At 41.7% G+C, this 12,877-nt stretch overlaps 1 protein-coding gene across 1 annotated transcript in view; it reads left to right on the top strand.

The window, feature by feature from the left end:
* Window positions 1-12,877, top strand: part of dnah6 (dynein, axonemal, heavy chain 6) — a 38,101-nt gene that overhangs the window by 4,368 nt on the left and 20,856 nt on the right. Inside the window, exons 12-41 of the mRNA XM_083532637.1 lie at window positions 514-603; window positions 711-831; window positions 927-1,078; window positions 2,522-2,674; window positions 2,772-3,023; window positions 3,121-3,249; window positions 3,400-3,513; window positions 3,963-4,106; window positions 4,225-4,380; window positions 4,519-4,569; window positions 4,654-4,746; window positions 4,876-4,995; window positions 5,101-5,281; window positions 5,395-5,491; window positions 5,583-5,784; window positions 5,901-6,065; window positions 6,218-6,328; window positions 6,543-6,668; window positions 6,933-7,088; window positions 7,316-7,477; window positions 7,910-8,047; window positions 8,234-8,401; window positions 8,565-8,713; window positions 9,401-9,508; window positions 9,970-10,531; window positions 10,625-10,747; window positions 10,915-11,097; window positions 11,211-11,354; window positions 12,036-12,124; window positions 12,626-12,758. Of these exons, the coding sequence (XP_083388763.1) occupies window positions 514-603; window positions 711-831; window positions 927-1,078; window positions 2,522-2,674; window positions 2,772-3,023; window positions 3,121-3,249; window positions 3,400-3,513; window positions 3,963-4,106; window positions 4,225-4,380; window positions 4,519-4,569; window positions 4,654-4,746; window positions 4,876-4,995; window positions 5,101-5,281; window positions 5,395-5,491; window positions 5,583-5,784; window positions 5,901-6,065; window positions 6,218-6,328; window positions 6,543-6,668; window positions 6,933-7,088; window positions 7,316-7,477; window positions 7,910-8,047; window positions 8,234-8,401; window positions 8,565-8,713; window positions 9,401-9,508; window positions 9,970-10,531; window positions 10,625-10,747; window positions 10,915-11,097; window positions 11,211-11,354; window positions 12,036-12,124; window positions 12,626-12,758 (4,572 nt within the window). The remainder of the gene's footprint in view (window positions 1-513; window positions 604-710; window positions 832-926; window positions 1,079-2,521; window positions 2,675-2,771; window positions 3,024-3,120; window positions 3,250-3,399; window positions 3,514-3,962; window positions 4,107-4,224; window positions 4,381-4,518; window positions 4,570-4,653; window positions 4,747-4,875; window positions 4,996-5,100; window positions 5,282-5,394; window positions 5,492-5,582; window positions 5,785-5,900; window positions 6,066-6,217; window positions 6,329-6,542; window positions 6,669-6,932; window positions 7,089-7,315; window positions 7,478-7,909; window positions 8,048-8,233; window positions 8,402-8,564; window positions 8,714-9,400; window positions 9,509-9,969; window positions 10,532-10,624; window positions 10,748-10,914; window positions 11,098-11,210; window positions 11,355-12,035; window positions 12,125-12,625; window positions 12,759-12,877) is intronic.

Below are 12,877 nucleotides of genomic sequence, written 5' to 3'. Positions count from 1 at the left end.
GGCCACGCCCCCTACATGCACTGTGCGTTCCTCCTTTACATAACATATAATTTTTTACATCCTGCACACTAAATAATGTCAAAGAAATCCCCATCTTGGCGAGTATTTACGCAAATTACATCAATATTTACAAACATTTATGTTTAAAGTGTCCTTGTGCTGTGCTTAAGCTGTTGTGCATCAAAACTATACTAACAATTAAAGCAAATTCAAAAATGTCATTTTTTAAAAATCTGTATTAGTTTGCATGCATGTCAGCTTATGACAAACAAAACATTTATAGTCACGTTTGTATATGATACAGATTATACAAATTTCCCCAAATTTCAAGTAATTTCCCGATAAATTGCCAAAATTTCCATGGTAAGTTTCCAACTTGGAATATTTTTGCATATCTTTAGTTAAGAAACATAATACGCAAGTTTCTCAAGGTTTTGATATTTTATTTATTGTGTGTGTGTGTGTGTGTGTGTGTGTGTGTGTGTGTGTGTGTGTGTGTGTGTGTGTGTGTAGATCGAGGAGAAGACCTGTGGTGATGGTCCAGATTTAGAGGGTACTCTGGAAAATGATCAGCACCTGCAGAACCTCATACGCAACATCAAGGTTCGCATTGCGTTCTACCCAAACAACGGTTTAGTGTTAACACAAAGTTACACGTGCCCAAGCAATTCTAATGTTCGGTGAAAACGTTTTGTGTTTCCTACTCCCAGAATTCCATTCAGCGTGCGTTCGAGGCTGCCGACGTGTACGCCGACACTTTCAAGCCTTTCCATCTCTTCTATACGGAGAACGAAAGCCTGGATCTGGACACTCTTAAAGAACAGGAGCACGGTAGAGCTTTAGAGGACATTGCATACTGTTACAGAACAGTAAAGATTGTAGTTTACATTCTAATGTGTGTGTACATGTGTGTGTGTGTGACATAGCTGTAGCATTTTTTGATGAAAGCCTGAAGAGGTATCATCACCAGCATAAACAAGCACTGGCCATTAAACCGAAGAGACACCTGGGACTCTTGCTGGTGGACACAATGCAACTGAAAGACAAGCTAACGCCGTCTCCACTGCGCTGCCTGGAGGTCTTTCTCACACATACACGAACATTGTTTAGGTCACTAATAGTAATGGTGATAGATTGAAACCTGACTGGTTTTGCTTGTGGTGTATATTGTGGGGTCCAAATCCAAGCATTAGATTCCATCAGCATTCATTTTAATGGCTGTACAACAATACTAGCAGTCACATGCTGGACCAGGGCTCGCCAACATTTTGTATATCACAGAACGATTTCAGATCAGAACAATTATTCAGAATGTACTTTAGACCTGGTAGCAACTCTTTCACGGATTATTATGGGGTTGTGACCTGGTGGTTGGGGAACCTCTGAACTAGACTGTTATAGTTGCTTCTAGGGGTTTAACGGTACACCCATAGATATCAGGATTTTTCGGTACAGGGCTTTCGGTTCGGTACACGTGTGCACATCCTTTTTACACGCAAACCATAGATAAAATCTGAGTTCCCTCAGGAACGTATTAAGTGGTGAACTGCAACTTTGCTTAGTCTCCGTCTCGTATTTTGAGCGAATTTTTTTATTGTACTCGAAAACATACACAACAATGCCAAAGGTATAAAATAGAAACTGGAGTTAGCGCAGTGACGCTGTGGCTACACACTCCGTACCAGAAATACGGTTTGTTTTGCGCATGCATGAAAACGCTAAAGTATCTGTAGCGCTAGTGTTAGCCGCTAACCAGGAAGTGACTAGCGGCTAGCGGCTAACGCTAGCACTGTGGATTCTTTAGCGCTTTATGTCCAGCTTCACAAATTTCTATTGAAAGAAGAAAATCCTGAAAGTTAAACATATCAAGGGAGTGAATGAACGAAGGATGGAAGGAATGGAAACATTTGTTGTACATATTTTTTGAATATTAAATGTAAAACACACACACACACACACACACACACACACACACACACACACACACACACACACACGTCTTATGTATTAAGCAAATGGTCTAAAAAATTTAAACTATTTAATTACATTTTTCCATTTATTGAATTTTATTTATTCATGTATTCAATTTAATTGATTACTCAATTTAATCAATATAATAAAAAGTGTGTTGCGTTAAAATATTTATTCTATTTTATTTACAAAGGTTAACAACATGGGGGGATTATAGGGTTGGTGTTTAATGCATTGTGGATTTGTTATCTTGTAAGGAATATATAAAAAATATAGGATTTAGATGTCATATATTAAAAGATACACTGGAACTTTAAAGAATTGTATATGGGGTGGAAAATCTAAAGATTTGCTTCATCCCACTCCTTTTCTGACATTTTATAATGTAAAATCTTATGAAGGTGTGATTTTTGTTGTTGTTGTCGTAACACATTTGTTGTGTTTTGTATATTTATTTTTAATATTTAATATTTAGTCGAAAGTAAAGAAAATGAAAACGCTATCATAACCATGCGGCAGTTCTCAAGATGGCTAAATAAACCCCCTACAGGTTATTAACTGCATGCTGCCACTGTTGGCTAAGAGAAAAATGGATGCGGTTATTGGTGAGATACAAGAAGCCTGCTATAAAATGGGGCTCGTCCCAACAACTACCATTGAGTATGTCAACTCCCTCAGCTTCCTTGAGGACATCCAAGTGCGGGTAAGTTTTACGACAAGCCTTGCTAGTTTTTTCTGGTTTTATAAATTCGTTCCTTTGTTTTTCTCACTTTCTTTTCTGCTCTCTCACCGCGTCTCAGATTGAATTCCTGGACGAGGAGGCCGAGACAGTGTCTCAGATGTACAAGCTGATTCAAAGCTTCTCCATTCCCACTCCACCGGAAGACCTTGCTGTTTTCGGGACACTTCAACCATCCAGGACGTCTTTAAATAACACCATGGACAAGGCGGTGGGAGAGAGAGACGCCAACGTGTCCAAGTTTTGCCAGAACCTGCACCAAGACATCAAGGAACTCAACAGCGAGGTGACGAGGATCAAACAACAGGCGGAGGTAAGACAGTCGATCTACACACCGCTGTGGGTTTGATCACCGCTTCGTAGACGGAACAGCGTTGATCATTTTGTCTCCGTTTGCTTTGGATTTTCAGAACAGGATGATTTTGGATTATGAAGCAAACCGGAAAGAGGTTCGTACGCTGCTGGGAGAAATCCAGGAATCTACAGATCAGCTGCAACAGCAAGCCTTCAGCTACAAATCCTACCAGAAGAAATTTAAGGTCTGAAGACGTTTGGATGCACTTCAGTATAGCAGTGTTAATAATTTCTGTATTTTAACTGGCTCTTTTGGTGTGTGTGTGTGTGTGTGTGTGTGTGTGTGTGTGTGTGTGTGTGTGTGTGTGTGTGTGTGTGTGCTCGCGTGTGGTTAGGTGGAGGTGACTAAGTACGACTCTTTGGAGGAGCTGAGTTCCGACATGAAGCTAAAAGTTTTGCTGTGGGATTCATTAGAAGAATGGGACAAGATGCAAAACAGCTGGATGCAGGTAAACACAATCTTTTACAGATCCATAGGCTCACAGTCCTGTTTCTAGGAAAAAGGTCCATAATTATCGTTTCTTTCTCTTTTTAGGTCCAGGTCTGGGTTAAATCACTTAATCCCAGTTCCTGGATCTAAATTCTTGGGTTTCTGGGATAAAACTCCAGGAATTATCTCCCAGGATCTCAGTTCATGGGTTAAAGTTATTAGGTTCCAAATAGTTCCAAATGTCTGAAACAAGTTCTTGGACTGGTTTTCTGGGATTAATTTCCTGAAGCAAGGTCCTTGATCTTAGATTACTGGACATTCTAAACTTGGTATAAAGTGGGATATGATTTTTGTAGACTGCATTGGTTTATAAATTGCCCTCCACATTTATGTTCCATCCATCTTTTGTTCTCCTTCTCATTATTCTATGGAACATCTGATTATTCGATTCTTACATGTTTGTTCCAGAGTAAATTTGACGACCTTGACCCGGAGCTTCTGAGTGCTCAGGTGAACAAGTATAGCAAGTACGTGAACCAGCTGGAGAAAGGGCTTCCACCGAACAGTGTCGTGCCCCACCTCAAAGTTGGTGTGAATACCATGCGGGAAAAGGTGAAACAATAATTCTTTTTCTTTGACCAATTTGTTGGTTTGAAGGAGCGACACATACTTTGGTCCAGTGAAAAATGTTTAGTAATCTTCATAATGATCTCAATGGTTGTGTGTGTAGATGCCGGTGATCACTGATTTGCGCAACCCGTGTCTGAAAGAACGCCACTGGAGCATGTTGGAGAGCATTGTGGGGATCAACCTTCTGGAGAAACCACTCACTCTTGATGCCCTGAAAGAACTTGACATCTTCAGCCATGCTAAGGAGATCCAGGAGGTCAGAGACACATGGGTGGACAAATGGAAGATAGATAAATGAATGGATAAAATATAGAAATGGGAGATGTTTGGGAAGCAAAATTTTGTTCAGATGTTTTTTATTAGATGGTGTTCATCTTTTAACACCCTGTTTCAGATTTCAGGCCAAGCGTCAGGAGAAGCAGCTCTAGAGACGGTGGTGAAAAAGGTCAGTGGCTATAAGACCATAATTATTTCCATATTTCTTCGTGTCACCTGTTTGAGCAGTTTTATAGACTCACATTGCTACTAGGTGGAGGACTCTTGGAAGTCCACAGAGTTTGTGGTGCTGTTTCATCGTGACTACACAGACGTGTTTATTCTCGGAGGCACAGATGAGATCCAGGTGAGAAATAAAGCTATAACACATTACGACACAATATGTCATAAACTCGAGGTACATTTTGATTCAGTATTTTAGTGTTTTGAATAATCGAGTGCTTGCTTTTGACGTTCTCTGTGTATTCGCTTAAAGGCGTTGTTGGACGACAGCTGCATCAACATGGCCACCGTGGCATCTTCACGTTATGTGGGTCCCATAAAGGCCAAAGTAGATGACTGGCAGCAACAGCTCTCCCTTTTCAACCAGACACTGGTAATCAATCTCAGAGTATATACTGAATCCTATTCATGATCAGTTGTAAGTGTGACTGATTTAAATACTAGTCATTATATCTATTTTCTCTCTCTCTGTGTGCAGGATGAGTGGCTGACATGTCAGAGGAACTGGCTTTATTTGGAGAGCATCTTCAGTGCCCCTGATATCCAGAGGCAGCTCCCTTCTGAGGCCAAGATGTTCCTGCAGGTGGACAAATCCTGGAAAGATATCATGAGGAAGGTGAACACCTTTCCCAATGCACTGCGTTCTGCTACACAGCCAGGTCAGACACACCACGTCCGATAATCACATCCGTAATTATCTCTGAACTTGATATGCTTGTGACATCCCATAATACATCTCTGTATCCCATAATATATATCCTTTGCACTTTAGGGCTTTTGGAGACCTTCCAGAACAATAACGCTCTACTGGACCAGATTCAGAAATGTCTGGAAGCCTACCTGGAGTCAAAGAGAGTTGTTTTCCCCAGGTGTGTGAAGCCATGACAGATGAACACTGTACTCACAAACACAAATACACTTTAATGCAGCGGCTTAAGTTCACACGTGTGTATTTACCAGGTTCTACTTCCTCTCCAATGATGAGCTGCTGGAGATCTTGGCCCAAACACGCAACCCTCAGGCCGTACAGCCGCACCTCAGGAAGTGCTTCGACGCCATCTCCCGGCTGGAGTTTGCCTTGCAGACGTCCGACGTTCCAAACGAGGCAGAAAAAGTGTACACCAACGACATCCTGGCCATGATCTCGCCTGAGGGAGAGAAGGTCAAAATCGGATTAAAGCCTAAAATTAGTATAGAGGGTTTTTCTATTTTTAATTTCCCATAAAATATCAAATTTGACCAGGTGCACATGGACTCTGTGTGTATGTGTGTGTGTAGGTGGCTCTAGGAAAAGGCCTTAAGGCTCGTGGGAATGTGGAGGACTGGTTAGGGAAGGTGGAGGAGGCCATGTTCTCCTCGCTCAGACGCCTCAGCAAAGCTGCTATCGCTGACTACCAGGGCAAACCCCGGGTGGAGTGGGTGGTGGCTGGACACCCTTCACAGGTTCGTGTCTGTAACTTCGATAAGGTCTGGTTTAAACCATGATTAAATAACTGTCTGGTTTTGATGATCGAATTGTCACGATATTGATACCTTTTATAATGTTACTGTGAAGGAACAGCATTTTCTTTAACAATGTATGGGTTTCTGTGAAGGTGGTGCTGACGATCTCACAGCTCATGTGGTGCAGAGACATGAATAACTGCCTGGAAGGAGACCACGACCACTTTGAGGCTCTTCAGCAGTTTGAGATCACAAACTTTGAGGTGACGTCCTGGATAATTAGTCAATTAAAGCACTCTAATAAGTAACTACAATGAAACGTCTAGAGTCAAGACTGTAACTATAGACTTTTTAGGGAGTTGGAAAGATCTAGTACTAGTGATTATTATGTGTAATTGTAGACAAACGTCTTCTAGCTATTTACTGCTACAAGTATTATTCTGGTCCTATAATATGCAGTATACTGTATGTGTATAGAGGCTGAATGCATTGGCTGCTCTGGTGCGTGGTAACTTACCCAAAATCCATCGGAACATCATTACAGCTCTCATTACCGTGGATGTTCATGCCAGAGACATCGTGACTGAGCTGGTCAAAGAAAAGGTACACACCGCTCCAAGCACACAGAATCACGACTGTGTTCAGATCTGATAAAAAAAGATAGAATTTATTATATACTACCACACCATTGATATTGCTGTTGCCATGTCTTGAATTACCACATTTTAAGTTACACTGGTGTAACTGGTAAATATGGGACTACCTGTATTTTGTGTTCACTTGTATATATGCATTATGCATGATTAAAGCTTATTTCTTACCCAATGAGATCATACATCCTGTGTCTTTTTCATTGTGTTTATGTAGGTGGATTCGAGCAGTAACTTTGAGTGGCAGAGGCAGCTGCGCTACTACTGGGATCTGGATCTGGATAACTGTGTAGCTAAAATGGCTCTGTCTCAATACATCTATGGATACGAGTACCTGGGAGCCTGCCCACGTCTGGTCATCACCCCACTTACGGTAAGACACGTTAACAACAGGTTAAGAAGCCATCAAGCTAAACATACAATTTAATACAGTGTGCAAAAGTAAATCTTTATTAAACAAATCTGCGTAAAGCATTATTAGCAGAGGCTTGTGGAGTAATGTTCAGATATTAGGCTGTAAATGAACTTTCTGGTGCATCTTTCAGGTCAGGAACTCATTTGGAAACTTTATACTGTGTTGTTGTTTTTTGTTTTTTTTAGGACCGTTGCTACCTGTGTCTGATGGGGGCGCTACAGCTGGATCTGGGTGGGGCTCCGGCCGGTCCTGCTGGAACTGGAAAAACTGAGACCACTAAAGATCTGGCTAAAGCACTGGCCATCCAGTGTGTGGTCTTTAACTGTTCAGACGGACTTGATTACAAGGTGATGTGATTTATTCCTGGTTCCACTTTCTGTTTCTGCATTTTGACACTTTTTATGAATGAATCAGTCCAAGTGAAGTGCAGCAGTCTGTCACAAGGAGGCAGCAGAGCCCTGTATTACTTGCTTTTCTCCTCAATAGAGCCTCGGTCTCGCTTTATTATCACTTTTCACTTTTTATTATCACTTTTTATTTGATTTACGTCTTTTATTTTTAGATATAGAATATAGGAAGTTTTAGTCCTGTACTTTAGAGATCCTGTAATGCATGTTTATGAATTAGTTCTTATTATCAGTCTTAAGAAACTGGCCAGTGCCACAGATGCCACTGTTTTCTTTTGATGGACTGTACTGTGTGTGTGTGTGTGTGTGTGTGTGTGTGTGTGTGTGTGTGTGTGTGTGTGTGTGTGTGTGTGTGTGTGTGTGTGTGTGTAGATGATGGGAACCTTCTTCAGTGGTCTGGCCCAGTCTGGAGCCTGGTGTTGTTTTGACGAATTCAACCGCATCAACATTGAGGTGCTCTCTGTCATCGCCCAACAGCTCATCACTATCAGAAACGCGAAGGCCGCCAAGGTAACACACACCCACACACACACACACACACACACACACACACACACACACACACTCAGGCCTTCCGTTCTTTTTTATACTGTATACGTGGAAGAATGACAATAAAGCTTGAGTTGAGTTAAGTGTAGATAAATAGGCTGAATGTTTTGTGTGTGTGTGTGTGTGTGTGTGTGTGTGTGTGTGTAGTTGTCTCGGTTCCAATTTGAAGGGAGAGAAATTAAGCTGGTGATGACATGCGCCGCCTTCATCACGATGAACCCAGGATACGCAGGCAGGACTGAGCTCCCCGACAACCTGAAGGCTCTTTTCAGACCCATCGCCATGATGGTGCCCAACTATGCCCTCATTGCTGAGGTGTGATTGTCCTTCATTACGCTCCGATAACAGAATCACCTAAATCTTTTACTGCAGTTATAGTATATTCCCTCTCTCTCTCTCTCTCTCTCTCTCTCTCTCTCTCTCTCTCTCTCTCTCTCTCTCTCTCTCTCTCTCTCTCTCTCTTTCTCTCTCACTGCAGGTGATCTTGTACTCCGAGGGCTTTGAGTCCAGTAAGACTCTGGCGAGGAAAATGACTCAGATGTATAAACTGTGCAGTGAGCAACTTTCCCAGCAGGATCACTACGACTTCGGCATGAGAGCCGTCAAATCCGTTCTCGTCATGGCCGGGTACGTCCCTCTTCCAACAGGCTGAACGTGTAGATTTAATCTCTTACTGACATACACGTGAGCAGATCAAAATCCAAACACTGAGCTGTAACAGGACACATATAAGTGTTACAATAACAGCTCAGAATCTCTATACAAGTGCAGCACACACACACACACACACACACACACACACACACATGCGTATTACTGCTAATGAAGCGACGTTCTCACGAGACCATTAAAATCTGTCTGTACTTGTGTGAAGTGCAACAGCTACTGCAAACCAGGATCATAAAAAAGCTAAAATAAAAAATTATAACCTTCATAATGCTGATGAGAGAACGTGAAAATGACAAGAGGATCACAGATTTCAGTTTCAGGGAAAGTGATGGCTTTAAAATTGGATTCGGAGAGAGATATGGGATTCACACGCTCAAAGAGAAAACACGTGGAAACGGTGTCTGATGCGCCTCGGACGTCGTCCTCACTAAATGAGAACTCTGAATAATGAAACGAGTTCAGACACGTGGTCAAATGTGAGATCAGATCTTATTGTACAGATGTTGAAGTGAATCTTCAGTCATTTGCACATCTGTTGGGTAACAGCTGTGTGTGTATGTGTATGGGAGTAAAACAGTGTGTGTATTAATGTGTCAGAATCATTTCATTACTGTGTGTGTGTGTGTGTGTGTGTGTGTGTGTCAGGTCTCTGAAACGAGAGAACCCACACCTGAGTGAGGACGTGGTGTTGATTCGAGCTCTCCGAGACTCCAACCTGCCCAAATTCCTTAAAGACGATGCAGAGCTTTTTGGGTAAGAAACATCCAGACCATGAAGATTTCTTAAATAGAAAGTTGTTATTTAGTGTAACAACATTTTCAGTGAATCTGCAGTATTGAAATCATTAATATGAGGATCACTGGATTCAGGCATCAGGAGGAAATTCTAAAGGAAAATCTACAAAACTACAAAAATGCAATTCTTCTGCAAAGGCTTTTTTTTATACTAAAACGCATTTTTTTCCACAAAAAATCAGGATCCAGACCCAAACTATAAATTGCTAAATTACATAAAAAAGATTTTATTCCCAAATGCATCCTATAATCTGGTATATTATAGTGTTAATCTTAAAAATTAAAATTTTATTCCTATCTATCTCAATCTATATATATATATATATATATATATATATATATATATATATATATATATATATATATATATATATATATATATATATATCTAAATCGATGTAATTCTTTGTGTTTGTACAGTGGTATTCTGTCGGACCTCTTTCCTGGCGTCAACATCCCCGAGCACAACTACGGCTCTCTCCAGTTGAGTATCGAGGCAGCTCTATGTGCTCGCTCCCTGCAGCCCGTCCCCAGCATGACTGCCAAAGTGATCCAGCTATACGAGACCATGCTGGTGCGCCACGGCGTCATGCTGGTGGGTCCTACAGGGGGCGGTAAGAGCACGGTGTACCGCGCCCTCGCCGACGCCCTGCTCGCCCTCTATGAGGCCGAGGGCTGTGAAGTAAACCCCTTCTACCAGCCCGTCAAGACCTACGTTCTCAACCCTAAATCCGTGAGCATGGGTGAGCTGTACGGTGAAGTGAACCCTCTCACGTTAGAGTGGAGGGACGGTTTGATGGCCCTGTGCGTTCGTGCCGCTTCCAGCGACCCCAGCGATATTCACAAGTGGGTGGTGAGCGATGGACCCGTGGACGCACTGTGGATTGAGAACATGAACACCGTGTTGGATGACAACAAAATGTTGTGTCTGGCGAACAGCGAAAGGATCAAACTCACCCCATCTATACACATGGTGTTCGAGGTAAGCTGGAGAAACAGGATACAAGTCCTTTATGATGTTTTATGTGTCACTCTGCACGCTGTTCATTTGTCTACCTGTCTAACTCTCTCTCAGGTTCAGGATTTAGCCGTCGCCTCTCCAGCCACAGTCAGTCGCTGTGGGATGGTCTACATCGACCCAGAGGAGCTGAAATGGATGCCATATGTGCAGACGTGGCTCGCAGGCCTCTCAGACAAGGTTCAACCAATCAAGCACTTCACATCAACAACAACAACTCGTTTCTAACTTTTAGTCTTTCCAGCTTGTTTACAGGATTTTGTGGAACATTGAGAACAACCATGTGGAATTTAACAGTTTTGCTCAATGATCACTAATCACATTTTTAACGGATTTGATCATATTAGGTGGCTGAGCCTGTACGTGAATATCTAATTGAGCTCTTCGGGCGCTATGTGGAGAAGGGTCTCCAGTTTGTGACGAAGCACTGCATCCAGGCCATGGCTCAGGTGGACATCAGCAAAGTCACCACCCTCTGCTGCCTCCTCGAGGCACTGCTGTTCAGCAACGACTCCCCCAGCCTTAAAATGGTACAGTCCATCTCAGATTCTGAAATGTCTCCCTGCAAGTTCAGTAACTCGTGTGAGTTCTTCATTACAATGAAGGTGATATTGAAGTTAAAGGTTTGTATGTATGTGCTCAGGACTCTGCTCGACTGAACATCGTGCTCTGTCAGACGTTCCTATTCTGCTACGTCTGGGCCATCGGTGGGAATCTGACAGACGGCTGCTGGGACGCCTTCGACAGCTTCGTCAGGCAGCAGTTCGAGGACAACACCGATGCCAAGGTTCCCGCTGCTTCACTTCATTACTAAAATGATTTTTCTGTTCACACTGTTGAGTGATTCTGGTACAAAAAACTCCACGTTCTACTTCCTGTGTCTGAGCTGCTTATTCATTTCCTAATACTATTTATACTGTTCCACTTCTTCATTTCCATGTTTCACCTCTTATTGATGCACAGCAGCAGCTTTTATGGCAGAAAGAGTCAATACGATTCGGTTTATGACGCCGACCGTCTTCTAAAAGTCTCTCGCCAGAGTCCCTCTCATCTCTTTCTCTCAGTAAAACTGCCCCTCTTTAATATTAGAGGTGAAAATCCGCCCCGTGAGGGTGATATTTATTTCACAAGGGCTGAAAAGCAGTCCAGAGGGAGTGGGACGGACGGAGACGAGAGGACGAGGCGATGCTGAATACGGAATCATTTAACTTGTTTATTATTTATAGAATTATTTACACCTGTTTTATTAGCACACACTGGAGTCAATATTGCATTCAGAAAAAAAACAACATTTCCATTTCCATTAAAGCTCAAAAACACACAAAAATACCTACAAAGTCAACTATAAATAATCTACTTAAGGACCAGATGCTTCATTTGTTTTAATGATCTACTTTACTTTTCTTCTTGATGCAAATAGTAGTGTTGAATCTCTCTCTCTCTCTCTCTCTCTCTCTCTCTCTCTCAGTTTCCGAGTGCAGGGGACATATGGAGTGTGTATATGGATTTGGAGAGTAAGCGTCTGGAGCCATGGGAGAGGATCATCCCGCACTTCAGGTGAAATATATAATGTATAAGAGGAAAAAAACACTGTGGCATCATATTATATATCCTTTTATTATACATCTTCCATACAGTATTATATATTATATATATTATAATATATAATTATTTTTAATCACTAAACATTTGTTTTACTTATGCGCCAAGTCTCAAATTGAGCACCAAAATCTGCGGACAAATCCGGCAATTAAAACCGTCCGTGTGGAAACATGGAAGCAAAAGTTCCGTTTGGCGTCTTCATGATTAACGTTATTTAAAACACCATAATTACTTCAAAACATTCACAATAATATTTTGTGTTCATGCGCTATGTTGAGCCTGGTTTCATTAATATATAATAATATTCATTTAAGGTACATTTAGAACAGATAAAAACGTGCGAATAAGTTGCGAATAATCACGAGTTCGCTCATGACATCATTAAAAAAACGTTTTGTGTATATATTATACCATTTATTTCATATATATATCCTTTTATACATTTTTTTTTTGTAGGTATAATAACGAGATTCCTTTCTTTGAGATGCTGGTGCCCACTATGGACACGGTGCGCTATGGATACCTGATGGAAAAACTGCTCTCCGTGCAACACTCTGTGCTTTTTACCGGCATTACTGGAGTAGGAAAGGTATGGTGTGTGTGTGTTTGTGTGTGTGTGTGTGTGTGTGTGTGTGTGTGTGTGTGTGAGGTAGTAAACTAGTGAAACAGACATGACAGGGTTTATATATGTATACTGGTAACCTATAT

This window comes from Silurus aristotelis (genome assembly GCF_946808225.1).
Source record: "Silurus aristotelis genome assembly, chromosome: 27".
NCBI lineage: Eukaryota > Metazoa > Chordata > Actinopteri > Siluriformes > Siluridae > Silurus > Silurus aristotelis.
The sequence above is the reverse complement of the archived record's forward strand: the minus strand, read 5'-3'. Positions and strand labels throughout refer to the sequence as shown.